The sequence below is a fragment of the Pogoniulus pusillus genome, chromosome 7 (genome assembly GCF_015220805.1).
Source record: "Pogoniulus pusillus isolate bPogPus1 chromosome 7, bPogPus1.pri, whole genome shotgun sequence".
In the NCBI taxonomy this organism is placed as follows: domain Eukaryota; kingdom Metazoa; phylum Chordata; class Aves; order Piciformes; family Lybiidae; genus Pogoniulus; species Pogoniulus pusillus.
The window spans coordinates 27289393-27316583 of NC_087270.1; the positions used below are offsets into that span (position 1 = coordinate 27289393).

The window sequence follows — 27191 nt, forward strand, 5'->3', positions numbered from 1 at the left end:
AACAGTCTCTCCCCAGCCTGCCTATAGGCTCCCTGCAGGTGCTGGAAGGCTGCTCTGAGATCTCCCTGGAGCTTTGTCTTCTCCAGGCTGAACAGCCCCAGCTCTCCCAGCCTGTCCCCGCAGGGTAGGTTCTTTGTAACCTTCTCTGGACCTGTTCCAGCAAATCTATATCCTCCTTGTTTTGGGGGTCCCATAGCTGGACACAGCACTGCAGGTGAGGTCTCCCCAGGGCAGAGCAGAGGGGCAGGATCCCCTCTCTCCACCTCTGCCCACGCTGCTTTGGATGCAGCCTAGGCTGCCCTTGGCCCTCTGGGCTGCCAGTGCCCATTGCTGGCTCCTGTACCAGGTGTTTATTACACAGGATCAGACTGAAGAGAGATGTTGGGGAATGTCCTCATCAGTGTATCCAGACTCATCCAGTTCTCATTACCTTTTGTCAAGGTGTAACTGCCACCTCAGAAGTCTTGCATCTGTCCTTCACACTGTTTGGGTTTGTTGTTTTAGGCAAACATCAATGGTCGAGTCTTGGCTCAGTGCAACATTGATGAACTGAAGAAAGAGATGAACATGAATTTTGGTGACTGGCACCTCTTCAGGAGCATGGTAAGAGTTTAGGATTCAAGTCACCATAAATCAAGGGTCTTTTCTTTGGTTGTGAACCTTATCTTCTTTTCTTTCCCATTGCTTTAGTATTTTCAGGATCATCAAATGGGTTGGGTTGGAAGGGAACTTAAAGATCATCCAGTTCCAAGCCCCTGCCATGGGCAGGGACATCTCCCACTAGCCCAGGCTGCTCAAGGCCTCATTCAACCTGGCATCCATAGCCTCTCTGGGCAGTCTCTTCCAGTGTCTTACCACCCTCATACTGAAGAACAGCTTCTTCAGCTCCACTCTAACCCTGGTCTGCCTCAGCTTCAAACTAGCTGCTCAAGGCCTCATCCAGCCTGGCCTGCAACACCCCCAGACAGGAGGCAGCCACAGCCTCTCTGGGCAGCCTTGGGCCAGACTCTCCCCACCCTCGCACTCAACAACTTCTTGCTTAGCTCCACTCTAACCCTGCTCTGCCTCAGCTCCAAACCATTCCCCCTTGGCCTGCCTCAGCCCCCCTCAGCACAGGTCCCTCTGCAGCCTTCCTGCAGGATCCCTTCAGGCACTGGCAGGCAGCTCTGAGGTGCCCCTGGAGCCTTCTCCTCTGCAGGCTGCACCCCCCCAGCTCCCTCAGCCTGTGCTCACAGCAGAGCTGCTCCAGCCCTGGCATCACCTTCGCGTGTCCCTTCCAACCCGAGGCACTCTGTGCCACGCTGAGCTCGTGTTGCCAGCGTGGCACGTGTGAGGTAACTGTGCCTGCTCTTGTGTCTGGAGGTGCTGGAGCTGCGGAGCTGCGAGAGCCAGGCGGCGCAGGAGGACGCCCGTGGGGCGGCCGAGCTCGGGCCTGCTGCTGTGCCTCCCAGCGAGCTGGCTCGGCGGCCTGCCCACGGCACCGAGCTGCCTCACACCGAGCTCACAGGCCTGGCTGGACAAGCTCCTTACACCCTGAACTTCAGCTTTGAAGAGCTCAACACCATCGGTCTGGATGAAGCTCCTCCACGCCACAGCAACTTAAGTTGGCAGGTGTGTAACAGAAGTGCTTTCTGCCTGCTCAGCTCTGTGCTGAGGGAGTTCTGCCCTGCTTGCATGTCAAGACAGAAGTCTGCTGTGACAAAGTGCTTCCAGTTCTTAGTCTTGGCTTATCATAGTGTGATGGTTTGGGAGCTACCTGCTCCCTCCTACTCTTAAGAAGTCACTCAGACTGGCCTCAGCAGAGCTGGAAGTTAAGAAATGAAGCTTTATACCCACAGCTTAGCACAATACACGAGCAGATATTCACAGTATTTACAGCTACAGACAGAAACAGACAAGTTGAAAGTAATACAGAAACACAGCAGCCCTCCCAGAGACCAGAGTCCCCAGGAGGGGCTCCCAGCCACCCTTCCACCTTCTACCCACCCCTCTGCCTTATCCCAGAGTCTGCCTCATGTGCAAGGTGAGTTTGGAGGATGGGCCAGGGGGGTTAGAAGCAGAATTAATTGGGTTACACAGCAGAAGCCCAGGGAGAAAAGCACAGACACTGACTCTGACAGATAGAGACTCAGACTCTATCCTATCTGTGTTTGTGTTCGTGTTCTTATCCATCTCAGCAAGCCTGTGAGTGAAGCAGACATCACCATTGTTTTCTTTTCACAGCCTATCATCTAATTCTTCTCATTAAAATATTCCACTCAGCCTCAAACTAGCACAGGTCAAAAGTAAATATGACTGCCTCCTTCAGCTGCTCTCTCTCTCTTCTTCCTCTCTTTTCTTTTCCAGTCCCAGACCCGTAGAACTCCAAGCCTCTCCAGCCTTAACTCCCAGGATTCTAGCATTGAAATCTCCAAGCTGACTGACAAGGTGCAGGCAGAGTACAGAGATGCCTACAGGGAGTACATTGCTCAGATGTCCCAGCTGGAAGGAGGTGCCAATTCCACTACAGTCAGTGGTAGGTCCTCCCCTCATAGCTCAAGTGCTTTCTACATGGGGCAGAGTACATCAGGGGGCTCCTTGCATTCCAGTGCAGAGCAGGAGAAAGGGAAGGAGGGTGAGCAGAAGCAAGATGATGGAAGGAAGCCCTTCCTGCTGAAGAGGAACGACGTTGCTGACTACAGCACTTCAGGGGTTTCTACTAACGATGCCTCTCCTTTGGATCCTATTACTGAAGAAGATGAGAAGTCTGATCAGTCTGGTTCCAAGCTCCTGCCAGGAAAGAAGTCCTCAGAAAGAACCAGTATTTTCCAGGCTGCAGATCTGAAGCTGAAGGGAGTCACTCTGCGCTACCAGAAGCTTCCAAGTGATGAAGATGAGTCAGGAACTGAGGAATCTGACAATACTCCGCTTCTGAAGGAAGGGAAGGATAGGAAAACAGAGAGCAAACCAGAGAAGCAGCCCAAGTCTCCAGAGCACGGATCTGAACCTATTAGAACCTTCATCAAAGCAAAGGAGTATTTGACAGATGCCCTTCTGGATAAAAAGGATTCCTCTGACTCTGGCGTGAGATCCAACGAAAGCTCTCCAAACCACTCCCTCCACAACGAAGGAGCAGACGACTCGCAGCTGGAGAAGGCAAATCTGATCGAGCTGGAGGACGACAGCCACAGCGCCAAGAGAGGAATTCCACACAGCCTCAGCGGGCTGCAGGACCCGGCCGTGGTGCGCATGTCCATCTGCTCGGAAGACAAGAAGAGCCCCTCGGAGAGCAGCCTGTTGGCCAGCAGCCCGGAGGAGAGCTGGCCAGCCTGCCAGAAGGGCTACAACCTCAACAGGACCCCCAGCACCCTCACCCTCAACAACAACAGCGCCCCGGCCCCCCGCGATAACCAGCCCTTCGAGGAGACGCCGGGCAGCAGGGAGCCCGCTCAGGTGCTGCTGCAGCCCGGCCCGGGCTCCACTGCCGGCGCGGTGCAGAACGAGAACCTGACGGGCGTGGGGCACCGGCGCAGCCAGCGCTCCGCCTACGCCAGGCTGCCCAAGGACGCGGCCGAGCTCCACACCGTCACGGCCTCCGAGGCGGCTGGCTTCGGAGAGGAGCGGGAGAGCATCCTGTGAGGGCAGCCAGGCGAGAGCAGCGCCAGCCCAGCGCTCGGAGCTTGCTTGCGGCGCCTCCTCGGTGCGTGACGGAGCTAAGCTGTGTAGTGGAAGCTTGCAGCGCGGTGCTAGGAGGAGTAGAGAAACCCCAGCCCTCTTGTTAGAAAGCAGCCTTCGTTTATCCGAGCGGCCCTTCCCCGCAGGCAGCGGCGGTGCCCATCCGCGCCCGGAGGGAGCCCTGCGCTGAGGCGCTGCGGCAGGCAGGTGAGGGGCAGGCGGTAGGGAAAGGCAGTGTGGTTTAGTGATTACGGTGATGTGATTTTTCCTCTGTGGCTTCCCCCTTCCAGACATTCCAGACAAAGCCTCGTGTCCTTGCCGGGAAAGGTGAGGCTGTGCCTCTGTGCCGTGCAGTGTGAGAGGTGCCCCAAGATGAAACACCACAACCTGTGACACCTTAACCCTGGCACTAAGTAGCCTGCAACATAGATGCAGATGTTGAGACCCCAGTGTGAAGATCCCTGCTTGGCTCTAGCTGTGCTTTTAGCTCTCTGTGTGTTCGGTGCTTGCTGGTGGCTTTGTGAGCTTCAAGTGGTGCTAAGGTTGGTAAGGAGCATTGTGGTGCTGTGTGGTGGGGGGTGGCAGTGGGTGATAAGGTAGTGCCTTGGCAACGCCTTAGTGGAGCCATTCTTTGTTAGAGGTCCCTAATCTGCCACTCGCCGCTCCAAATAGCTGCAACCCCCTGAGCTACGTTACAGGATTGTAAGGGATTGAAGTAAGGTTCTGGCCCTTAGGGAGTAGCTGTTGCTGTGTGTGTGTGGTCTTGCCTTGGTCCAGTGTTTGTCCCTTGGTTCTGGAAGGAGAAATAAGCTGTTTGGTTGTCTACAGATGACACTGGCTGGGGTCTCACCAGAGCTGTGTGCCAGCTGCTTCGTTTCTCCAGTACAGCCTTGGAAGGGATTTATGTCACCCAAGTACCTGAATGTTGTCGTGGCAAATTCTTGTGCTGTCCAGTGGAATCTGCATGGTTTGGGGGAGGAATTGATCAGACTAGACTCTGGTAGTGCAAAGAGAATAAAAACCTAAATCAACGTGTTGGGTTCGTGTCCGAATTCCTACTGGTGGCGGTGGGTTTGTTTTCTTCTCTTGGTAAAAGTGTCCCCTCCACGTTGGTTTTGGTCCCAGTGAAGAAGAATGCATTAAACCAGCCTGGCTGCTAACACAACACTAAAGCAGCACCGAGTGGAAATGCCAAGCAGATGTTTCTAAAGGAAGTGCCACCTCCTGCTGGCCCCAGGCTGTTTGGGACAGCTTACATGTGCTGGTGGGTCTGGGGCATCTCCAGCCAGATGTCTCCAGCAGGACCTTGTGGTCATGGCCTTTATCAACCAGCTCCAAAGGATGCTTTGCCGTGCCAGGTTCAGCAGGAAGAGTGGCTTTATCCAGGCTTTGTTTGCACTCCCTGTTTGCTTCCTGCTCAGAGGACTGGGACATGCTGGTTGGCTCTTTGGATTCTGCTGCCTTGGTGCATTCATTGACTGAAGTCAGAGTGACTCCTCAGGGTGTTACAGAAGTTGCTTGTGTGTAGTTTGAGCTGAGAGAGGGATTTTCCAGATGTGAGCTGGTAATCAAACCAAGTTTCCCAAAGCTCTGTGTAGCTTCATGAGATGTTGCTGGATTTTTGGGAGCATTTATTTTGTTGGTTCAGGTTCTGAAGAAACACCCAGACAAAACAAAAAACCCAACCACCAAACCCCAACCCAACCAACCACCAAACCCCAAGGTACTTCTGTGCATTGTTAGCTAAGAGAGGACAAGAAGTGAATCCTTCATTCAGTGTTGATGGAAGCTACCAATTCCTTCAAATCATTTCTCTGTTAAAATCCTCGGTTCAAACATGAATTTTAACTTCTCAAATGGTTTTATCCTTTCACAGAGTTTTAAGATCTTTTTCTTCCTCAGACTTTTATCCCTCAAGCCTTCCTCAGGTACCAGTTGGGATGCAGTAGGGAGCTGAGTGGAAAACTTGGCAGTGTTTCTGTCATGTATCTACTAAGACCAGCAGCATGGAAGAGAGTTACAAGCAGAGTGTCTGTGAGATTCTAGAGGGCTCACTGGGTGAGTAGATCTCTCTGTGGGGGTGAGTAGATCTCTCTGTGGGAGTGAGTAGATCTGTGTCCCATGCTGGATGCTTAGGTTGGAAGGGAGCTCAGCCAGTTCCAACCCCCTGCCACCTCCCACCAGAACAGGTTGCTCAAGGCCTCATCCAACCTGGTCCTCAACACCTTCAGGGACGCTGTGGAGCGGAGAATCACAGAATGTGATTCTTCCCTCTTCCAGTTTCAATCTCCCCTCTGACACTTCAACCCCCTTCCTCTTCCTCCTCTCATGACAAGGCCTTCTCAATAGTCCCTCCCCAGCCCTCCTGCAGCCCCCTTCACATCCTGCAAGGCCACTCCAAGGGCTCCTGGAAGCCTTCTCTTCTCCAGCCTGCACAGCTCCAACTCTCTCATCCTGTCCTCACAGCACAGCTGCTGCAGCCCTCTCAGCGTCTTGGTGGCCTCCTCTGCACTGGCTCCAACACTTCCATGTCCTGCTTGTGCTGGGGGCTGCAGAGCTGCAGCCAGGAGTGCAGGTGGGGTGTGAGGAGAGCAGAGCCAAGGGGCAGAATGCCCTCCCTTGCCCTGCTGCCCACACTGCTCTTGCTGGAGCCCAGCACAGGGTTGCTGTCTGGGCTGCACTCACACTGCAGGCTCCTCTTAAGCTTTTCCTCAGCCCAGACCCCCAGGGCCTGTTCCTCAGGGCTGCTCTCAGCCATTCCCCACCCAGCCTGCAGGTGGGCTTGGGATTGCACCCACCCAGCTGCAGGACCTGACACTTGGCCTTGTTGAATGCCATGAGGTTGGCCTGGGCACAGCTCTGCAGCCTGTCCAGCTGCCTCTGCATGGATCCCTGCCCTCTAGCAAGTTGCCTGTGCCACACAGCTTGGTGTAAAATCACTTCAGTTGCCAGTGAGGTCCTGCTTGCTGGCAGTGACTGTGGGCTGTGCTGGTGCACCTTGGGGAACAAGCAGTGGCTTTGGCCATCAGTTTCAGCTGTGGGTTTGGTACCAGAATGGGTACCAGAGTAAAAACAGATGCAGAGTGCATCACATTGGTAGGGACCCTCCAAAGTCATCTTGTCCAACCTCCTGCACTCAGCAGGGATGCCTCCAATTCGAGCAGGCTGCCCAAAGACACAGCAAGTCTGACCTTGAATGTCTCCAGAAATGGAGCCTCAACCACCTCCCTGGGCAGCCTGTGCCAGGATCTCCTCACCCTCACTGTGCAGAACTTCTCTTGGTGTCCAGCCTAACTCTGCCCTGCTCCAGTTTCAAACCACTGCCCCTGTCCTCCTGAGCAGTCCCAGAGCAAGCAGTGGAACACTGCCCTGTGAGGGCAGGCTGAAGGAGCTGGGGCTGCTTGGAGCAGAGGGGACAAGGGGCATTGGATGCCAGCTGGAGCAGAGGAGGTGCCGTGGGAACAGAACAGAAAACTTATCACTGTGAGAGTTCTGGAGGCCTGGAGCAGGCTGCCCAGGGAGGCTGTGGAGTCTTCTCTGGAGACTTCCAACGCCTCTGGCTGTGTTCCTGCATGACCTGCCCTGGCAGGGGCTTGGACTCAATGATCTGTGGAGGTCCCTCCCAACCCCAAACATTCTGTGCTTGTGTGTAAACAGAAGTGGTCCTAATGCTGAGCCCTGAGAATACCTCCTGTGCCTGGCCCCCAGCTGCTTTTAACTCTGCTCCATTAACCATTGCTCTTTAGCCCCTGCCACCTAGCAGAATGAGTGCCCCCTGCCACTCAGCAGCAGCTCACCATGCAGAGCATGAAAGCCCAGCAAGAATTCCAACTGCACTGCAGTTTCCTAGCTGAAACTTGGGCTGTCTCTTCCCTCTCCCAGCGTTGCCATGGTTACAGGCTTGCTTAGTTGGTAGCCCAGCTCTTGGAGTAAAGAAGCCAGAAACAATTTCCAGTGTTGAAACATGAACTGTTAGTTCTGTGACCAGTGTGGGAGGGATGGAACCCAGGAGCTCTGTGAAGGCTGGAAATGAAGAGGACAGAACAGTAAGGCAACTGCAAACTTCTTGCTGGTACTCACCACTTCCACACTTCAGCTAGGGAGGATTTATGTATCCAGGCTAATTTTGGATGGCTGAAGGCTAATAGGGCTTCAAACAAGAGGAGTTTGGCCAGCAAGGCAACTTGGCAAATTCTTCAGTTCTCCCTAATCAGGTGGCTACAATTAGTTATCAAATTAGCCATCTGAAGGAGGAAATGTAGGTCTTCATCTAGGTGGATTTTTAGCACAGTGAGGAAAGATCTTTATTGACTTAAGGATTCAAGCCAACCACTGAGGGAGGGCATGAGAGGGGATTCTGCCCCTGGGCTCTGCTCAGACCTCACCTCCAATCCTGCCTCCAGTGCTGCCGTTTCCAGCACCAGAAGGAGGACACAGAGATGCTGGAGAGAGGCCAGAGGAGGCCACAAATATAGTCCAAGGGCTGGAGCAGCTCTGCTGTGAGCACAGGCTGAGGGAGCTGGGGGGGTGCAGCCTGCAGAGGAGAAGGCTCCAGGGGCACCTCAGAGCTGCCTGACACTGCCTGAAGGGATCCTGCAGGAAGGCTGCAGAGGGATTTGTGGTGAGGGGGGCTGAGGCAGGCCAAGGGGGAATGGTTTGGAGCTGAGGCAGAGCAGGGTTAGAGTGGAGCTGAGCAAAAAGTTGTTGAGTGTGAGGGTGGGGAGAGTCTGGGACAGGCTGCCCAGAGAGGCTGTGGCTGCCTCCTTGCTGGGAGTGTTGCAGGCCAGGCTGGATGAGGCCTTGACCAACCTGGGCTAGTGAGACTGTCCCTGCCCATGGCAGGGGCTTGGAACTGGATGATCTTGAAGGTCCCTTCTGTGAATTCCATCCTGGAGCTGCGCTCATGGCAGCTTAGCACAGCTCCTAGCACTGCGCAGGTTCACCACCTCTCTTGTGGGGAAGCAGAAGGCTCCAGACAGAGGAAGTCTTCTCCTTTCATTGAAGAAATTCTATTTTCATTTGCTGCTCTGACTCCTCTGGTGCATTTATAATTCAAGTGAAGTTTGGGTTTATAAATATATTTGTCCTGTCTTCCAGAAGGCCTCAAGCTTCAAGGTTTCAGCAGTGTTTTCTCAGTCAGAAGGCATTGCAGATCCTCCACAAGGCTGCTGATAGTCACAACACCAAATGTTTGGGCCCTTCACAAGTGATGCTGGTTTGGGTTTTTCTTTTTGCTGAGGTAGAATCATAGAATCAACCACGTTGGAAGAGACCTCCAAGCTCATCCAGCCCAACCTATCACCCAGCCCTATCTAATCAACTAGACCATGGCACTAAGTGCCTCATTCAGATAGTGACATAGGATCAAGTTCTAGAAAGCAGTACTGTTGGCCAGTTTCCTTCCCCCCCCCCCCCCCCCCCCCCCCTTATCCTATCTTAGAGTTGCTGCCTTCTGGAGTGGGAGGAAGGAAAAAAATCCCCTTGGAATATTGTGGAAAGCTGTGGGCTTTTGGGAAGAAGAAACCCAAGCAAGTAGGTGAGAGGTTGCTGTGGAGCTATATGTAACCAAAGGTTTGTGTTTCAGAGCCTTCTGAGGTGGGGTTCTAGTGTGCAGGCTCCACACAGCAGAGTGGAGCAATTCCAAATCCTCTTTCTAAGCACTGATGTCACAGAAGTAAGCTGCACTGCTGAATCAGTGCCTGAAAGGAGCCTACAAGAAACCCAGGAAGGGACTTTTGTCAAGGATGGGAGTGCCAGGATGAGGGGCAGTGGTTTTGAGCTGACTGAGCCTGGAGATTAGGGAGTGAGCCAGACAGTGAGGGTGGTGAGACACTGGCACAGGCTGCCCAGGGAGGTTGTGGAGCAGAGAATCACCCAATGTGATCTTTGATCACATTGGGTGATTCTCTGCTCCACAACCTCCCTGAAGGTGTTCAAGGCCAGGCTGGATGAGGCCCTGAGCACCCTGGGTGGGTTGGAGGTGTCCCTGCCCATTGCAGAGGGTTGGCACTGGATGAACTTTGAGGTCCCTTCCAACCTTGGAATCTTGGATCACATTGGGTGCTTCTGTGCTCCACAACCTCCCTGGGCAACCTGTGCCAGTGTCTCGCCACTCTCGCCCCAAAGAACTTCTTCCTAACATCCAGTTTCAATCTCCCCTCTGACACTTCAAACCCATTCCTCCTCCTCCTCCTGTCATGACAAGACCTTGCCAATAGTCCCTCACAGCCCTTCTGCAGCCCCCTTCACATCCTACAAGGCTGCTCCAAGGTCTCCTTGAAGCCTTCTCCAGGCTGCAGAGCCACAACTCTCAGCCTGTCCTCAGAGCAGAGCTGCTGCAGCCCTCTCAGCATCTTGGTGGCCTCCTCTGCACTGGCTCCAACACTTCCGTGTCCTTGTGCTGGGGGCTCCAGTACTGCACAGAGGACTGCAGGTGGAGAGTACTTTGTCTGCTGTGAAAAGCTGAGAGACCTGGGGCTGAGTAGTCTGGAGAAGAGAAGCCTCAGAGGGGATCTTGTGAAAGTATATAAATACCTGGAGGGAGGGGGGAGCATGAAGAAGCCAGGCTCTGTTTGGTGATGCTCAGTGACAGGATAAGGGACAATGGGTACAAGATGGAACCCAGGAGGTCCACAAAGATGCTGAGAGGGGACCTGGAGCATCTCTGTGAGGAGGGAAGGCTGAGAGCTCTGGGGCTGGGGAAGAGAAGACTGAGAAGGGATCTGATCAATGCTGATGGATAGCTAAAGGGTGAGTGCCAGGTAGAAGGTGCCAGGCTCTGCTCAGTGGTGCCCTGTGACAGGACAAAAGGCAGTGGACAACAAACTGGCACCCAGGAGGTTCCATCTCAACATGAGGAGGAACATCTTTGATGCGAGGGTGGTGGGGGCCTGGAGCAGGCTGCCCAGAGAGGCTGTGGAGTCTCCTCCTCTGGAGGCTTTCCAGTCCCACCTGGTTGTGTTCCTGGGTGCCCCTGCTCTGGCAGGGACTGGACTGGATGACCTCTGGAGGTCCCTTCCAACCCCTACTGGTTTGTGATTCTGTGCCTCAGGCAGGGGGCCTGAGGAGCCATCAGGCTTTTGTCCAGCTAGGGGCTGGGGCTTGGTCTCTTCTTCCTAGTCACAAAAGACAGAACAAAAGGAAGTGGCCTCCGGTTGCAGCAGGGGAGAGTTAGGCTGGAGCTGAATCTCTGAGTGATGCCTGCAAGCAAAGCAGTGTCTCTGCTGGTGCTGAGCAGCAGAGGAGAGGACTGATGCTGCTCCTTTCTGACGGTGTGCTTCCTGTCCAGGATTTCTCCTGACGCAAAACAAAGGCAGCAAAGTTTGAATGGTTTTTGTGTGTCCCTGGAACCTAGGAATAAAGAATGCAGGCATAAAATGCTGGCTGTGGGGAGCAGTAAAAGGGAAATGGAGTTTCTGTGACGCTTTGCTGCCTTTCCTCACTAATTAAACTACAGGGAAGCAGTCAGCAGAGACTTCTCTTTTTGGTGGTTTTAGTATTTCTTTCTTCTGTCAAAACCCAACCAAAACTAACCAAAAAGTGATGGTCTGTGCTTGGCTAAAAGGCAAGAGAGGTTCTTGAAAGGCTTTACCCAGCACACCACCTTCACATCTCTGCGTTTCTCATGGTACTCTTGGGAGGCCTTATTTTGGGCACCAGGCAAAAACCCTCACACAGACTGCATCAGGTTGGAGAGACCCTCAGAGATCATTTTGTCCAACCCCCTGCAGTCAGCAGGGACACCTCCAACTACAGCAGGCTGCTCAGGGACTCCTCAAGTTTGACCTTCAGTGTCAGGGAGGAGCCCAAACCTAAACAACACTTGAGCTGTGGCCTCAGCAGTGCTGGACACAGGGGCACAATCCCTGCCCTGCTCCTGCTGCCCACACCAGTGCTGATCCAGGCCAGGCTGCTGGTGCCCTTCTAGCCCACGTGGGCACCTCCTGGCTCATCTCCAGCTGCTGTCCCCCAGCACCCCCAGGGCTTTCTCTGCTGGGCACTTCCCAGCCACTCTGCCCGCAGCCTGGAGCCTTCATGGGGTTGTTGCACCTGAAGGGCAGGACCCAGCCCTTGGCCTTGTTGAACCTCACCCTGCTGATCTCAGCCCATGGCTCCAGCCTGGCCAAGTCCCTCTGCAGAGCCTTCCTTACCCTCTAGCATACCCCACCGCAGTCCAGCTCAGTGCCATCTGCACTCTGAGGCTGCCTGGATCCCCTCACCCAGATTATCAGTGAAGACACTGAAGAGAGCTGGCCCAGCACTGGGCCCTGGGGAAGAGCCCTGGTGAGCAGCCCCCAACTCCCTTGCCCACCACTCTCTGGGCTTGGCCAGCAGGCAGGTTTTGAGCAGGGAAGGAGGCAGCAGTGCAGGCCCTGGTGGGAAGCAGGCAGCTTCTGCAGGAGGCTGCTGCTCTCCACTGACTGGCAGGCTCAGGGGCCAGCCTTTGCTGTTCAGGTATTTTCCCCTCAAAGACAAAAAGCAGCCTTGATGTTCTCATTTCCTGGAGCAGACAACTCCTCCGACCAGCAGCCTATTTAACCTCAGGACATATTTACACCTTTGGAATATAAAGGAGGGTTTAGAGGTTTTGTTGTTCCTGGATGCCTTCTGGTCTTAATTTTCAACATCATCTTTTCAGTAGCTCCTTTCAAGGTGTGATGAGGAACCATGAATAATTTCCTCTGTTTTCACCATCTGTGCTACCTTCTGCCTCTCTTCCATCTGATGACAGACTAGCTCAGCTTCATCAGGTCTTTTTATATGCTAATATGAACCAGAGGCTTTAATTTTGTAGTCCATAGCTACAGTGTTTAATAATTATCTTTTCTTTTTGGTACCACAGACTTCAGATCAACTCTCAGGCCTCTCTGTACAGTCATTTCTCGAAGCACCTGGTAGGTTCCTTGCCACCCTGGGACACACAGAACTCGTTTCTGTGCATCTAGAGTGGCAGAAAGTAGAGTGGTGATTCATAGCAGATTTGCTGGAGAGGACATTTCTGCTTCAAAGGCAGGGGAGCAGCCCCCTCCCTCTGCTGTTTTCCACTCCAGGCAGAGGGCTGCTGTCTCATTCTTACCCTTGACAATGTTTGGAGTTGCAGGGGCAAGGGGAAAGAAACAAATGACTTTTGTTTGGGCTCCCTGTCTTCAGCAAAGCCCTCACAGTGCTGGTAGCTCAGCTGAGAGGGACCAGGACTCCTTCCCCTCAACGACTGGATGGATGTCCTCCTATGAGCACAGACTGAAAGAGTTGGGGCTGTGCAGTCTGCAGAAGAGGAGGCTCCCAGGGGACTTTCTTGTGGCCTTCCAGCATCTGAAGGGGGCTCCAAAAAAGCTGGGGAGGGACTTTTGAGGCTGTCAGGGAGTGACAGGACTGGGGGGAATGGAGCAAAGCTGGAGGTGGGGAGATTGAGAGTGGATGTGAGGAGGAAGTTGTTGAGCATGAGAGTGGTGAGAGGCTGGAATGGGTTGCCCAGGGAGGTGGTTGAGTCCTCATGGCTGGAGGTGTTTAAGGCCAGGCTGGATGAGGCAGTGGGCAGCCTGCTCTAGGGTAGGGTGTCCTTGGGCATGGCAGGGGGGTTGGCACTGGCTGATCCTTGTGGTGTCTTCCAACCCTGCCTGATTCTGTGATTCTAGAACCATGTCAGAGCAGTGTGCTCAGCTCTGTAACTCACCCGAGGGCTCTTCAGCTATGTTGTCTTTTTAATTTCAAGGTTCAAAAAGAAAAATAATCTCTATTTAAATATCCCCTGGAGTTCATGGGAGGGCAGGAAGGGAGGAAACTTCTCAGATTATCCTCCTCAGGATTCATTTCAGGATGGGAAAAGCTGGGTAAGGCCACGAGACACTCATCCTACTGTGATCTCCTTTCTGGTGTGGCCTTGGGCAGTTCGATCTAGTTGGAGGTGCCCATGCTGAGTGCAGGGGGGTTGGAATGAGATGACCTTTGCAGGTCCTTTCCAGCCTGGTGCAATCTGTGACTGTGCTTCTGTAAGATCTGGGGAAAGAACCTGAGGGCTTCTTTGGTTGTTTTTTGTTGTTTGGTTTGGTGGTTTTTTTTTTCCTTATCTCTCTGTCAGAGAAGGCTCAGGGCAGACCTCATTGCTGTCTGCAGCTACCTGAAGGGAGGTTGTAGCCAGGTGGGGTTGGGCTCTGCTGCCAGGCAGCCAGCAACAGAACAGGGGGCCACAGCCTCAAGCTGTGCCAGGGCAGGTTCAGACTGGGTGTTAGGTGGAAGTTGTTGTCAGAGAGAGTGATTGGCATTGGAATGGGCTGCCCAGGGAGGTGGTGGAGTGCCCATGTCTGGAGGTGTTGAAGCCAAGCCTGGCTGGGGCACTTAGTGCCATGGTCTGGTTGCTTGGCTAGGGCTGGGTGCTAGGTTGGGCTGGATGAGCTTGGAGGTCTCTTCCCAGATGGCTGATTCCATGATTCTATGATTTCAAGGTCTATCTGTGAGCTGCCTAATCCCAGGGCACACCTCTAGAGGCTGAGAAATCCTTGACTGGTAGCCAAACTTCAGCAGCTTGTGCAAAAAGATGTTTGCCTCTGCCTCTTGGCCTTCCAGGATCTGAAAGGGACCTACAAAAAAGCTGGGGAGGGACTTTTTATGCTCTCAGGGAGTGCCAGGATTAAGGGGAATGGAGCAAAGCTGGAGGTGGGGAGATTGAGAGTGGAGGTGAGGAGGAAGTTGTTAGGCATAAGAGTGGTGAGAGGCTGGAATGGGTTGCCCAGGGAGGTGGTTGAGGCCCCATGGCTGGAGGTGTTTAAGGCCAGGCTGGCTGAGGCTGTGGGCAGCCTGCTCTAGGGTAGGGTGTCCCTGGGCATGGCAGGGGGGTTGGAAGTGGCTGATCCTTGTGGTCCCTTCCAACCCTGACTGATTCTGTGATTCTATTCTATGCCTCCCATGCAGCACATGGAACATTTTTTGTCCAGCATTGTCTGAGCATTTACTTTTTTCCCCCCTCTCAGTGACTGGCTCCAGTCAGTCTGGCCTAGCTCTGCTGACTCTGAAGCTGAGAAACCAGACAAAAGGATCACAGAATGCTTTAGGTTGGAGGGGATCTTCAAGCCCACCAGCCCAGGGTCCTCGAGGTTTCATCCAGCCTGGCCTTGAGCAGGGAGGTGGCAACCACAGCCTTCCTGGGCAACCTGTGCCAGTGTCTCCCCACCCTCATACTGAAGAACTAAAAGGTCTGCTCCAGTCAAAACAATTCTGTGATTCTATGAGTTCCAGAAGCTGCAGAGCTGAAGACTGTATCTCAGAGAACCTACTGCTGCTTCTGAGAAACTGCTTTCATTGGCAGCTGTTAGATTGACAGAGATTGGAACTGATTAGGCTGATAGAGGAACTGAGAAGCCAGAACTCTTGGGGCTGGAGTCAGTCCTTTCCTCCCTGTCAGATGCTGAACTCTGCCTGTGTTGTCATTTTTCATAGAATAATAGCCATTGAATGGCTCAGGGTGGAAGGGACCTCAGAGAAGTGTGGCCAGCAGGTGAAGGGAAGTTCTCCTGCCCCTCTGCTCTGACCTGGTGAGGCATGGAGTATTGTAGCCAGTTCTGGGCTTCCCAGTTCAAGAGGGACAGGAATCTGCTGGATGGAGTCCAGTAGAGGGCCACAAAGATGCTGAGAGGCATCTGGAGCATCTCTGTGAGGAGGGAAGGCTGAGAGCTCTGGGGCTGGGGAAGAGAAGACTGAGAAGGGATCTGATCGATGCTGGTCGATAGCTAAAGGGTGAGTGCCAAGGAGAAGGTGCCAGGCTCTGTTCAGTGGTGCCCTGTGACAGGACAAGGGGCAGGGGACACCAACTGGCACCCAGGAGGTTCCACCTCAACATGAGGAGAAACATCTTTGATGTGAGGGTGGTGGGGGCCTGGAGCAGGCTGCCCAGAGAGGCTGTGGAGTCTCCTCCTCTGGAGGCTTTCAGGCCCCACCTGGATGTGTTCCTGTGTGCCCTGCCCTGGGTCCCCCTGCCCTGGCAGGGGCTTGGACTGGATGATCTCCAGAGGTCCCTTCCAACCCTACCATTCTCTGATGCTGTGATATGGAGTGAGAGGACCTATCCAGATCTGAAGCACTTAGAGTGAGTGCAGGAGCTGCCCAGAGTGTCCTTACACCTGCCAGGCAGTGCCCCCCAGTAACACCAAGTCTGCAGGCAGCACTGCTGGCACAGCCCAGCTACTGCTGCTTGGAACCAAGAGCTTGAGCCAGATCTTCAATTCTACTGCTGGTGGCAGAGCTTCAGAAGCTCTCCCAGAGTTCTTCTGGTGTTTTGTATTTGAACAGGACTGTGCAAATCTGCTGAATTTCACCTGGGAAAGGACTATTCTTTAGGTCCATCATTAGCCATAGCAAACTCCTGGCCAGATTGGCAGCCTGTGGCTCGGACAGGGGCACTCTGTGCTGGCTTAAGAACTGGCTGGAGGGCCAGGCCCAGAGAGTGGTGGTGAATGGTGCCACATCCAGCTGGCAGCTGTCACTGGTGGTGTGCCCCAGGCATTAGTGCTGGGCACAGTCCTGTTCAGTATCTTTAGTGATGATCTGGACCAGTCTAGCATCAGTGAGTTTGCAGATGACACCAAGCTAGGAGCAGGTGTGGAGCTGTTGGAGGGCAGGAGGGCTCTGTAGAGGGACCTGGACAAGCTTCATATATGGGCACAGTCCAATGCCAGAAGTTTGAACAAGTCCAAGTGACAGGTTCTGTACTTTGGCCACAACAACCCCATGCAGAGCCACAGTCTGGGGACAGTGGCTGAGAGCAGCCAGGCAGAGAGGGACCAAAGGGTACTGGTTGGCAGGTGAAGCTGAGGCAGCAGTGTGCCCAGGTGGGCAGCAGAGCCAATGGCATCCTGGGCTGGCTCAGGAGCAGTGTGGGCAGCAGGACAAGGGAGGTTCTTGTGCCCCTGTGCTCAGCACTGCTCAGGCCACCCCTTGAGTGCTGTGTCCAGTTCTGGGCTCCTGAATTCAAGAGAGCTGTTGAGGTGCTGGAAGGTGTCCAGAGCAGGGCAGCAAGGCTGGGGAGGGGCCTGGAGCACAGCCCTGTGAGGAGAGGCTGAGGGAGCTGGGGGTGTTTGGCCTGCAGCAGAGGAGGCTCAGGGCAGACCTCATTGCTCTCTGCAGCTCCCTGAAGGGAGGCTGTAGCCAGGTGGGGTTGGGCTCTGCTGCCAGGCAGCCAGCACCAGAAGAAGGGGACACAGCCTCAAGCTGTGCCAGGGCAGGTTGAGGCTGGATGTTGTTAGGAAGTTGTTGTCAGAGAGAGTGATTGGCATTGGAATGGGCTGCCCAGGGAGGTGGTGGAGTGCCCATGCCTGGAGGCACTCAAGAGGAGGCTGCATGAGGCACTTAGTGCTCTGGGTTAGCAATTAGAAGGTGTTAGGTGCTAGGCTGGACTCGGTGGTGCTGGAGGTCTTTTCCAGGCTGCTTCATTCTGTGCTGTGCTGGAGCGCTGGAGCGCAGCACCCGGAGCAGAGCGGCTGCGGGGCCGCCGCGTCCCTTGCCCTGCCGTGTGCCATGCCCGGTGCGGTCGCAGCCTGCCGCGGCTGTTGTGCAGGCTGGAGCTGGGATCGCTGCCGTCGGCAGGTGGCTGTGCTGCGGGTGAGCCGCCCGGCGCCTGCCTCCTGCCAGAGGGTGGCAGTGCCTCTCCATCCACCCGCCTGCGAGCAGCCGGCTCGGGGCACCTGGGCTTCAGCTTCCCGCGCCTGGTTTTGCCCAGGCATTGGCACTTCAGGTGACCTGTGACTGTTTTGAGTGCAGCAGGCGCAAAGCTGTTTCTCCAGGGGACAGCAGGCAGTCCTCTGCTCTGTGCCTTTCCCTCGCTGGGGGTGGACTGGAAGGACTGCCAGCACCCCCAGCCCGCTTCTGACCGGTGATAGCTGTTGCCAGCAGTGCTGTAGCACACAAAGATGTCCCCTGAGAAGCCGCAGGAGATGCTTAGTGCACAGCTGTGTGGTGTTCAGGGCAGCACACAAGCAAAGCCAGGTTTGGAAACCTCTTATGGAGGGGAGAGTCATCTTCAGAGACTCACAGAGTGCATGGGGGTGGAAGGGACCCTCTATGCTCCTCTTGTCCAAACCACCTGCAGGGGACACCTGACTAGGTCAGGCTGCCCAGGGCCACATCAATGTCTGACCTCTGACCTTGGATGAATGATCTTCAGTCACTTGCTGGATCCCTTCTGTGGGCTTTGTTCCCCGTGGGGAGGTCTCTATAGGGGCATTTGGAACCTGTATGCATGGCTCGCTGGAATGGTGCAGCGTTCCGATGTGATTGCTGCTCCAAACTGCTTTGGCATCACCTACCTGAGCCTGATTCTGGATCTGCTGTGTCCAGCTGGTCGGCTAAAAGGGCTGTGAGCAACTGCCCTGGACAGAGACAGAGCCAAGGGGCCAGGGAAGGTGGTGACAGTCTCACAGGCTGTGTTCTGGAGACTCTGCAGTGCTACAGAATAAAGAACTCTGCAGCTTTAAGGAAGCTCCAAGAAACAGGGCATGGTTTAATGGCCATGGTGGGCTTAGACTGGAGGGTGGCTCAGTGATCTTAGAAGGCTTTTCCAACTGGAACAAGTCCATGAATTAACATCAAGGCCTTGGCCACTCAGCTTTGACCTTGCTGCTCATCTTTGCACCACAGAAACCTCAAGAGTCAGTTTTTGCTCTTAGGTAGAGCACTTCTCCAAGCCCTCCTGAGCAAGAGGAGTGAATTAGTTAATGCTGGCGGAGGAGAAGATTGGTGCCTGTCTTCATTTCCATTTTTAAAAGCCTGTTTGTTTGTTTGTTTTCCTGCTCAGCTCCCCCACGCCTTGTAAATTGTGAATTTCTCTCTTGGCTTCTGCACGATAAGGAGATGGGGCTGGTTCTACAAGTGTCTTAATCATCCTGCAGCTTAAAATACCACAGAGCGAACCCCTCGATGCCTAACAGGCTTCAGCTTCCAGTGATTACCATGAGCGGAGAGCTGCAGCTCTGAGATTCCCGCAGCTGAAGCTGGTGCTGGCTCTGGGCTCACCTGACAATGAGCAAGGGGTGAAAGATCAGGTCTGGGGGCAGGACTTGGGTGGCGAGGCGATGGTGGCTGGTTTGGAAGCACGGAGAGAGCTCAGTGCTGCCATTGAAACCCGAATCTGCTCTTGGGGATTAGGGTAAAACCTGCAGGGGAAGGAGGATCTGAAGGGCCGGTTTGTGGCCGTGGAACACGTCCCTGCTGGGCGGTCAGGGTTAAGCGTGGAGCGCAGGAAGCCCCCGGCCGTGGGGACAGTGGCTCGGGCTGGCCACGGGAGGCACAGCCGCTGCGTGCGGCGCCCGCAGCTCGCCTTAATCTGTCGGGCACGGTGAGCAGCAGCGGATCAGCTCTGCCCCGTGTGCCTCTGCCCCACTTCCCTTCCCTCTCCGGGCCAGCTTTTGCTAACCCTTGCCTTCTGCTGGCACTGATCCCCCGGGGGAGCGCTCCCGCATTAAGAGGTCGGGGCTGGCTTTCTCCCAGCCTGCGAGGCTGGCTCTGGTGTTAAGGGCAAGGAGAGGCAGCTGCTGCCGCAAACCCACCCGTGCCCTGGTGAAAGTGGCCTGGCGCAGGTGAGGCTCCTGCCTTTCACTGCCGGCAGCCCTGAGCACGCTGCTGCCTGCGGCTGCTGCCAGGACAGACAGCGCTGCACTTCCTTGGCTCCTGGAGCTCTTGGCTCTCTTCCATTCGGATCTGGGGCTCAAAACTTCCCATTTCAGGCCAGTTTGTAAGCGAGTTTTAATTAGAACATCATCTGCTGGGGGCACGGCTCCCGTCTCTGCTGAGAGGGAGGCGTAGGGGACAGCAGCAGGGGCATCGCATCGCTCCCGAGGGCGAGAGCAAGCAACGAACCGGTCCTGGCTTTCAGGAGTTGAGGTTCTGATTTCAAACTTAATTTAACGCTGATGGAGAAAAGAGCCCCTTCAGGAGCAGCCAAAGTTTAATCAGGAACACAACAGCACTTAAGCTCGCTTCTCGGTATCTTAGTCATACGGAGGAGCTGCTGCAACCAATTAAAAACCCAATTTCAGTGAAATACTGCAAGGAGGCATGAAAATTCCAGTGTGGAAAGGCAACAGTCACTCCATCATCCCAGCTCCCCTGTTAACGCATCACCAGCTCGCACACTCAAAGGCTCTCTTCGGGAGAAATTGAGTAGTTGGGGGAACTAATAACCACCCACAACCCTTAATTCTCAACACAAATTAACAGATCCGGGCTGTTACTCCGGAGAACTGAATCATCCCGAGGGGTGGGAGAGAAAAAAAACCCAACACAAGGCAGAACTCCATGGGAATGGGCTCAGGATTAACTGCTTTTGTACATTCCCAAACACTCTGTCAATAGCATCCCCTCGAATCAATTCCTTTTCCTAGCTCCTTTCCCAGGCAGAGAGCTTTAGGAGTACCAATTTAGAAGGCAAACAACAATTTTCCGAGTTACAAAGGTTATTATTCACTTCAGCTCATTTTATTCTCGATAAGCCTCTACAGATTTCGATTTTTGTTGCTGTTGGGTTTGGTTTAACTCGGTAAAATCATCACAACGTTAAAAAAAAAAAAGAGCAAAAAACCAACCCACAAAACACACACACACAAAAAAAACCCCAACCCAACCAAAGCCAGCAAACATTTGGTCCCCAAAGAACAGAAGCAAGCAAAAAGAAAATAATTAATATCAGTTCAATAAACACACTTGGATTTATTATTAATTTTTTTTTTTTTGTATAAAAAGGGTTAAAGTTTTTACAACTAAACTTTTATAAAAAGTTTAGCATGATTAAGTACATCATTACACTTCCTGGCAGAAAGGGTTGGTTTCTGCCACTATACAAGAAAAAAACTCTAATTAAAGAGTTCACCAAGGTTTTGGTTTGTTTTTTTTTTCCCTCTCCTGTGTTTTCACTCATATATATATTTATATATAAATATATACACCAGCCCTTCAGCACTAGGTTTGGGGGGGGGGGAAGGTCAAAAAAACAAGAGTGAAGGAGGAAAGGTACAATTCTGACCACCGATTTTTCTCCTAGGGTAGCTGAAAGGCTGAGGATCCTTCTGGGTTACTCACGCTCCACCTTTGGAAAAAAAAGGCAAAGTCTGCTTGGAAATGGGCAAATTCCTTGCGAGATTGTGTGTGTCGCTCCCCACGCTGGGAATAGTATAGAAAGGAAGCCTTCCATCTAGGGAAAGGGTATTCAAGAGTCTCTTCATAAATAACTAGGTTCAGTCCAACTTGAAGAACGGGGGAGTGGGGGGTTAAAGAGCTTGATTTTTTTTTCTTCTTCATTAATTATTTTACAGTTCATTTCGTTAACGTGGATTATTTGTTGGTTTTTTTTTTTTTCCCTCCCCTCTAGATACAGCTGAAAAATAAGTTCAGCACCTCAAAAAAAAAAAAGAGAAAAGAAATCCTGGAGACATTTTCTTGTGCAAAAAAAAACCAACCAAAAAATCATCTCCTCAGTGGAACACCTGCAAGAGATTGAAAAAAAAAAAGAGGCATATTTAGGAGAATGCTAACAGGGCAGAGATCCGGACAGACTGGCGCCAGGGAGGAAGCCACAGTTTGAACATTTAACCAAACACTCAGAGATTGGGCAAACCCTGGCGTCCAGATGCAACACATGCAAAGCTCTCTGTCTCTCTCTCTCTCTCTCGCACACACACACAGAGAGCTCTTCAAGAGCACAAATCGAACATTTCAACAACACGCGCTCAAGGGAAACAAAAAAAACCACCCCGGGGGGGAGGGCAGGAGAGGATTCTCAGCCCCAGCCTCGGTGTAGATGGCTGGAGCTGCAGTGCTCGGAGGCGCCAGTCTGCCTCTCGCTGCAATCACTTGATTAAAAGCAGTCCCTTCTTTTAACTGATAGCGCAGGCAATCCCACAGCACACAACCGCAGGAATTGTGCCAAGATTCCCAACTTAGTCACTTTGGCCCAGGAAGTGAAGACTCGAAGAAGAGATAAGGACGAGGCTTGCATTAAGCAGCGGGTAGTGTCAGGGCAACTTAATGACCAGATAGCGACAGAATACACCCTGGCTGCGAGGCGGGCTAATGCCGGGCTGATTACAAAGCCGGCTCCTACTCGACTGTCAGGACGGATTCTCAGCACATCTCCCAAACGGGCATCTGTCACCCCAAGCCTCCGAATAACGAGCATCACACTCACCGTTTGGTTCAGCCACAAAGTGCTTTGCTGTCGCTTGACATGAGCTCTGAGGGGAACTCGGACGCCTGCGAGGAGAAAAACACCACAATGGTAAGGGCGAGGTGTCCGAGCGCTCGGGAAGCGGCAGAAACCCCTCCCGGCTCGCCCAGGGCTGCAGCCAGGGCTCGCCCTCCCGCAGCGGGCAGCGGCGGCGATGCCAGCTCCCCTGGCTCCTCGGTGACCACCGCGCTCGGCATTAGGGACGCTGCTAGCACCGACTTAAGCAGCCCGATCTAGGTCAGCGGGGAGCCGGGGGTGGCCTTGGCGGAAGGCGTTTACCTGTAGCGAGAGGATGCTGATGTCTGTGTTTAAGGTGGTCAGGGGGGTTCTGGAGGAAGGGTTCTGCCCGGGTCTCTGGTGGTGGAGGCTGACGATGCTCGGGTGTGAGTCCAAGGCGATCTGCAGGTCCAAGATGTAGTCGATAACGTGCTGCAGGATTTCCATCTTGCTGACTTTCTTGTTCTGCGGGATGCTGGGCACCAGCTCCTTCAGCTTGGAGTAGCAATCGTTCATGTTGTACAGCAGGCTCATGGGGTCATCCACGGGCGTTTTGCTCCGGGAGATGCCCAGGTTGTGCTCCGAGAGACCGTTTTTCCTGACGGACCGCACCGGGCTGAAGGCTTTCATGCCGAAAGGTGGGCGGGAGAAACGCGGATTCCAAGAGCAGAGCGAAGGACGGAGCGAGAGGAGCCTGCCGAGCGCCGCCGCTGCCGCCGCTGCCGCCGCACTCCGCTCCGCGCTGCCGCAGCTCGCTCTGAGGCGCTGCGCGCCGCCGCCTGCCTTTATGGCGCCGCCGCCGCGCCCGGCCCGCGCTCGCTGCCATTGGCGGCCGCCCGCACGTCCATCACCCCGCGGCGCCCTCACGGGCGGGGCGGCGGGCGCGGGGGCTGCGCGGCCTTCCGCCCGCGGAGCCAATCGCGGCAGGGGGCGGGGCCGCGCCGCACAGCTGAGGGCAGTAAATAGTGCGCGGCCCGCGGGCGCCCGGCCCGCCACAAAGGCGCGGGCAGCCGGCGCCGCCGCCGGCCTGGGCGCTCGGCTTTGCCCTGCCCTCCTCTCTTCTCTTCCTTGTTCTCCGCTCCGCTCCCGGCAGCTGTCCCACGCGGTGAGCCTAGGCAGAGGCTTTGCTGAGCGAGGGGCGCAGAACGTGGGACAGGCAGATGGGGAGGGGGCCGGTAGGGGCTAAGCCATCCTCCAAATCCCTGTGAATTGGAGCGGGTTTGGCGTGTACCTGCGTAGGGTCAGCAGCACAGCGCTGCTGGCTGCAGATGTCAGCAGCAAGAACGAAGACAAAGCTTTTGAGCCCAGCGTCGTGGCCCGCTGGGGACACCCAACGCCCTGGCAGAGCTGGTGAGGGCAGGGCTATCGCAGATGCTGCTGTTAATCGGCGATCATTAAGCCAAGGCGCATGTTGGAAGTGCATTTAGCTGGCTTGCCCTTGAAAGGCTGCTCATCTGCACCCCGGCAGCCAGGCGGGGCTGTCATTAATTAGGCAGAGATTGTTCCTGGTGACAACTGCAAAGACTCACTACGCGCTGTACTTTTTGCAGCTTTTGCCTGCAGCCAATGAAAGGTTCCAGACGAAAAGTTGGGGTTTGGGGTGGGTTTTTTTTTGTTGCAGTTGTTTAGCTGCAGAAGTGACTTTAGCTTAGCTCCATTGTGCTTTTATCTCGTTCTCCACGAACGGCTGTGTAAGAGCGACATAGCTCCCACGCCTCTTTGCAGACGCTACCTGAGGAAGAGTTAAAACTCGGGAAAGGGTTGGACCTAGATGAGGACAATTAACGTAGGTGGAATTTTGTGGAAAGCAGTGAAAATCCCATGCAAAACGCAGCGATTCTTGTGCAAACCACCGGGATGCTTGCAGCAGGTTGCTGCTCCCTGCAAGCGAAGCCCGGCACACACCTCGTGAACGGCAGCGAAGACCGTGCCGTTAACCGTCACTATTGGAAGCAGCCAAACACTGGGCTGATCTGCGCCGTGGTCGCGTAGCTACAGGAGAGGAGCTAGTGGGGGGGAGCATCACGGACACTTGGAGACAAAGCTGCGAGGCGCTGGATCGGGTATTCCCCCCCCACCCGTTAAGGCGGCATTCCTGAGCTGGCGGAATCGGCAGTTCCGTGGCCAGGACGTTTCGGGGACTGTCACACCGAGGTGCTTGCCCCGGGGCTTTTCCCTGGGGGGTGGATTTGTAGGCGGTGCCGAGGCTGACAGCAACACAATCGGAGGAGATGCGGAGGGTGAATCTCGACGTTCCATCTGATAGGCAAACGCATTGTTCAAGTGCTGTTATAGACCATAAATAAATAGATACCCACCTCGTCAGTCAAGGACCCGATTAAAATCACTACTCAGAGCGCCCTCAATCCCTCAAATCTTAATTCCAAGCGTATCTGGTAGTTGATCTGCGGCCACAGGCTTTTACTCCTTCCAACGTGTTTGTGTTTCTGCCTCACGAACGCGGCAGTGGAATCAATTCTGACACTATTTTTGGTATAATTACAGCCAACGTAAACAAATCCGTTCGAGCTTCTCCCGGCGTTTATTTGTCATTCTTGGACAGCGCAGCCGTGCTACAGCCGCGTCCGTCCGGGCTCTGCAAGGGAAGCCTTTGCAAAGAGTTTCGCTTTTCCGCGCTAAGGGGGCTTAAAACCTCGAGAAGATGTGCGGAGGGAGGGCTAACCTGGGTTACTGTGTCCTCAAACGACTGTGCTGGGCGCTTCCAGCACGGCAAAGCAAAGCCTGAGAGCAGCCCAAGCTCCACTCCCCGCCGGCGAGCGCCCGAGCCCTCTTTTCCTAACGCTTCGTCCCCTCAACTCTGCTCTTTCAGCCCCAAAAGCTTTGCCAGCGGCTCGCCAGCTCCCACGGCTCGCCGACACTACGTGCCCGCGACACCACATGCCAGAGCCCAGCGCGGAAACGGGTGGGCTCCGGGGGAGCGTGTGAGGAGCTCTCCGGAGCCGCAGAGCTGTTCTTCGGCAGCTCCTCCCGGGGACTTCAGGGCACGTCCCGGGCGGGAACGGCCTCCCCTCCCCGCAGCGTGCCGGCGGGCGCGCCGCAGAGCCGCGTCCGCCCCTCGGTTTGCACCCGGGGTTCGTACGGCCGCTTCCCAGCCCCGAGTCGCCGCTGCAAACATCTGGTAGGAAACCAGCGCCGCTTTCTGCCCCGCGTTCCTCCCCCTGCCTCAACCCCCAGTCCTGCTGCCGCCGGGAGTCACAAACCCGGGGCTCCGCTCCGGCGCTGGGGGGGAGGGACGTGCGGGCCGTCCCGCTGTGGGAGGCCTGCACCGCCCGGCGCCAGCCCTTGGCGGAGCTGGGGGTGCGCGGCCGCCCTCGGGGGCACCCTCCTCCCTCTCTCTCCTCCCGAGCCCCGGGCACCGCGCCCCGCTCCGCCCCGCCGCTCCGCGCCCGAGGCCGGCCCGGACTGCGCGGCGCCAGCCCCGTGACATCAGCCCCTCGCCGCCGCCCCCCTTCGCCGCCCGGGCCCGGCGGCGCCGCTGAGGCGGCTGCCATGGCGACAGGGGCTGCGCCCGCGGCGGCGGCAGGCGGCGGCCCGGCCCCGCTTCCCCCTCCCGGGCGCACCTGCAGCAGGGGCCGCGGCCGGGCGCCTCGCCGTGCCACGGCGGGGGGGACACACGGGGGGTGTGGGGAATGTGAGGGGAGGGGGCGGCCCGGGACGGGGCGAGGGAAAAAGCGCGGCGAAGGGCGGGAGGGTTCGCGGCTGGGCCGGGCCGGGCCGGCCGAGTAGGAGCTTGCCAGGCTGCCCTGGGCCTCGGTGTGCGGGGGGGAGGATTTGGCCTGTGTGTCAGAATCTTAAAAGCAAAAAGGAGGAAATTTTACTTTAATATGAGGAGAAAATCACACTTTTAAAGGAGGTTTCCTCTTGCCTTGCAGCTTAGAAGTCTCTCAGGCCGGCCCCTGCGGCCTGCAGAACCCCCCTGGGCTCTCGGTGTGGGAGGGAGAGGGAGCAGGGGGGAGGTTTGTCCTGGGTTTTGGGACCCCCACCGCAAACGAAAACGATGAAAGGAAGTGTAGTTGGGGTATTTGGTGAGGAAAAGTCACACTTCTAAAGCAGGTTGTCTCTGCTCTCCCGTCTCAGAGCATTCTCAGCCCTGTAGCTGGGGGTCTCTGGGCTGTGTGAGGGGGTAAGAGTTGGGGGGCATGGGGGGGGATGTGTTGTATTTGCTCTGTGTGTCAGGACCCTCACCAAAAAAAAAAAAAAAAAAACAAAAAAAAGGGAGAAATTTTATTTTTTCTGCGGAAAAAAAAGTTTTAAAGAAGGTTTCCTGTCCTCCAGCATCTTAAAAGCGTTGAGGGGCCAGCCCCGGGCTGGGGATCCCCCAGTGTCTGCTCCCTGCAGAGCCACCCAGCCCTCCCCCCCCCCCCCCCAACACTCCCCAGGCGGGGCCCGGCAAGTTCCTTCCCATCCCGAGGCTCTAATGACATTTATCTAAACCATCTAGTAATAATGTAAATGGTTTTAATTGCCGGGGTATTTAAGCCATCAAACCCGACTCCAAAAAATCTGTTAAAACTGGCCCCTTTCCAAGCCATCGACACCACCCGAGCGGGGTGTCCCAGTCATGTTTCGCTATCGGGAGTTCGCGGGGCACCAGGTGAAGTTACCTCGCTGCAGCCGGTTGCTTTTAGCCGCCCTGGCCTTTTTTTGTGTGCCTTACGTTCCCGGTTCGTTCAAAGGAAAGTTAAGGTTTGCGAGTTTTGAGGTTTGACTTTTCTGGGTTTTGTTCTTTCAGAGCGGGGAGGGAGGGGAGAGAAAGGGAGGGAGAGCAATGCGTGTGAAATGCTTAGTGACAACTCCGGCGAAAGGCACCCAGCTGTAACAGTGCTGTCAGAAAAATGAAATGGAGGGGGGGGAAGGGGAAAGAGAGGGAAAAGAGAAAAGAAAGGGAAGAGAAAGAAAGAAAGAAAGAAAGAAAGAAAGAAAGAAAGAAAGAAAGAAAGAAAGAAAGAAAGAAAGAAAGAAAGAAAGAAAGAAAGAAAGAAAGAAAGAAAGAAAGAAAGAAAGAAAGAAAGAAAGAAAGAAGGAGAGAAAGAAAGAGAGAGAAGGAAGGAAGGAAAGAAAGAAAGAGAAGGAAGGAAGGAAAGAAAGAAAGAGAAGGAAGGAAAGAAAGAAAGAGAAGGAAAGAAAAAGAGAAAAAGAAAGAAAGAAAGAAAAAGAAAAAGAAAGAAAGAAAGAAAGAAAGAAAGAAAGAAAGAAAGAAAGAAAGAAAGAAAGAAAGAAAGAAAGAAAGAAAGAAAGAAAGAAAGAAAGAAAAGAAAGGAAGGGAGGGAAAGGGAGAGAAAGAAGAAAAAGAAAAAAGGAAGGGAGGAAAGAG

At 54.6% G+C, this 27191-nt stretch overlaps 2 protein-coding genes and 1 long non-coding RNA gene across 7 annotated transcripts in view; 2 read left to right on the forward strand and 1 right to left on the reverse strand.

Annotated features, from left to right (window-relative positions):
- KIDINS220 (kinase D interacting substrate 220) overlaps positions 1 to 4685 on the forward strand; it is a 74832-nt gene extending 70147 nt beyond the window's left edge. For all 5 annotated transcript variants that reach the window (XM_064146350.1, XM_064146351.1, XM_064146352.1 and 2 more), the window contains 3 exons: positions 505 to 603; positions 1363 to 1611; positions 2347 to 4685. In XM_064146350.1, the coding sequence (XP_064002420.1) occupies positions 505 to 603; positions 1363 to 1611; positions 2347 to 3618 (1620 nt within the window). In that variant the 3' untranslated portion in view covers positions 3619 to 4685. The remainder of the gene's footprint in view (positions 1 to 504; positions 604 to 1362; positions 1612 to 2346) is intronic.
- Positions 4686 to 20093: 15408 nt separating this feature from the next.
- On the reverse strand, positions 20094 to 22573 carry ID2 (inhibitor of DNA binding 2). The gene is made up of 3 exons (XM_064146355.1): positions 22139 to 22573; positions 21821 to 21885; positions 20094 to 21119 (listed from the first exon to the last, which is right to left on the reverse strand). Exons 1-2 carry the CDS (start codon positions 22484 to 22486, stop codon positions 21829 to 21831), a joined length of 405 nt encoding a protein of 134 aa, XP_064002425.1. The 5' UTR covers positions 22487 to 22573; the 3' UTR covers positions 20094 to 21119; positions 21821 to 21828.
- A 285-nt stretch (positions 22574 to 22858) lies between these two features.
- LOC135177133 (uncharacterized) lies at positions 22859 to 25089 on the forward strand. Its single transcript, XR_010302936.1, has 2 exons — positions 22859 to 22961; positions 24362 to 25089. It is a non-coding gene; the product is annotated as an uncharacterized LOC135177133 (long non-coding RNA).
- Positions 25090 to 27191: the final 2102 nt, after the last annotated feature.

What these genes read in the sequence shown, in the direction of transcription:
- ID2 (XM_064146355.1), bottom strand. Translation starts at nt 22,486, where the DNA reads ATGAAAGCCTTCAGCCCGGTGCGGTCCGTCAGGAAAAACGGTCTCTCG. An exon ending in TCAGCATCCTCTCGCTACAG is followed by an intron (nt 21,886 to 22,138) that starts GTAAACGCCTTC and finishes TTCTCCTCGCAG; the next exon opens with GCGTCCGAGTTCCCCTCAGA.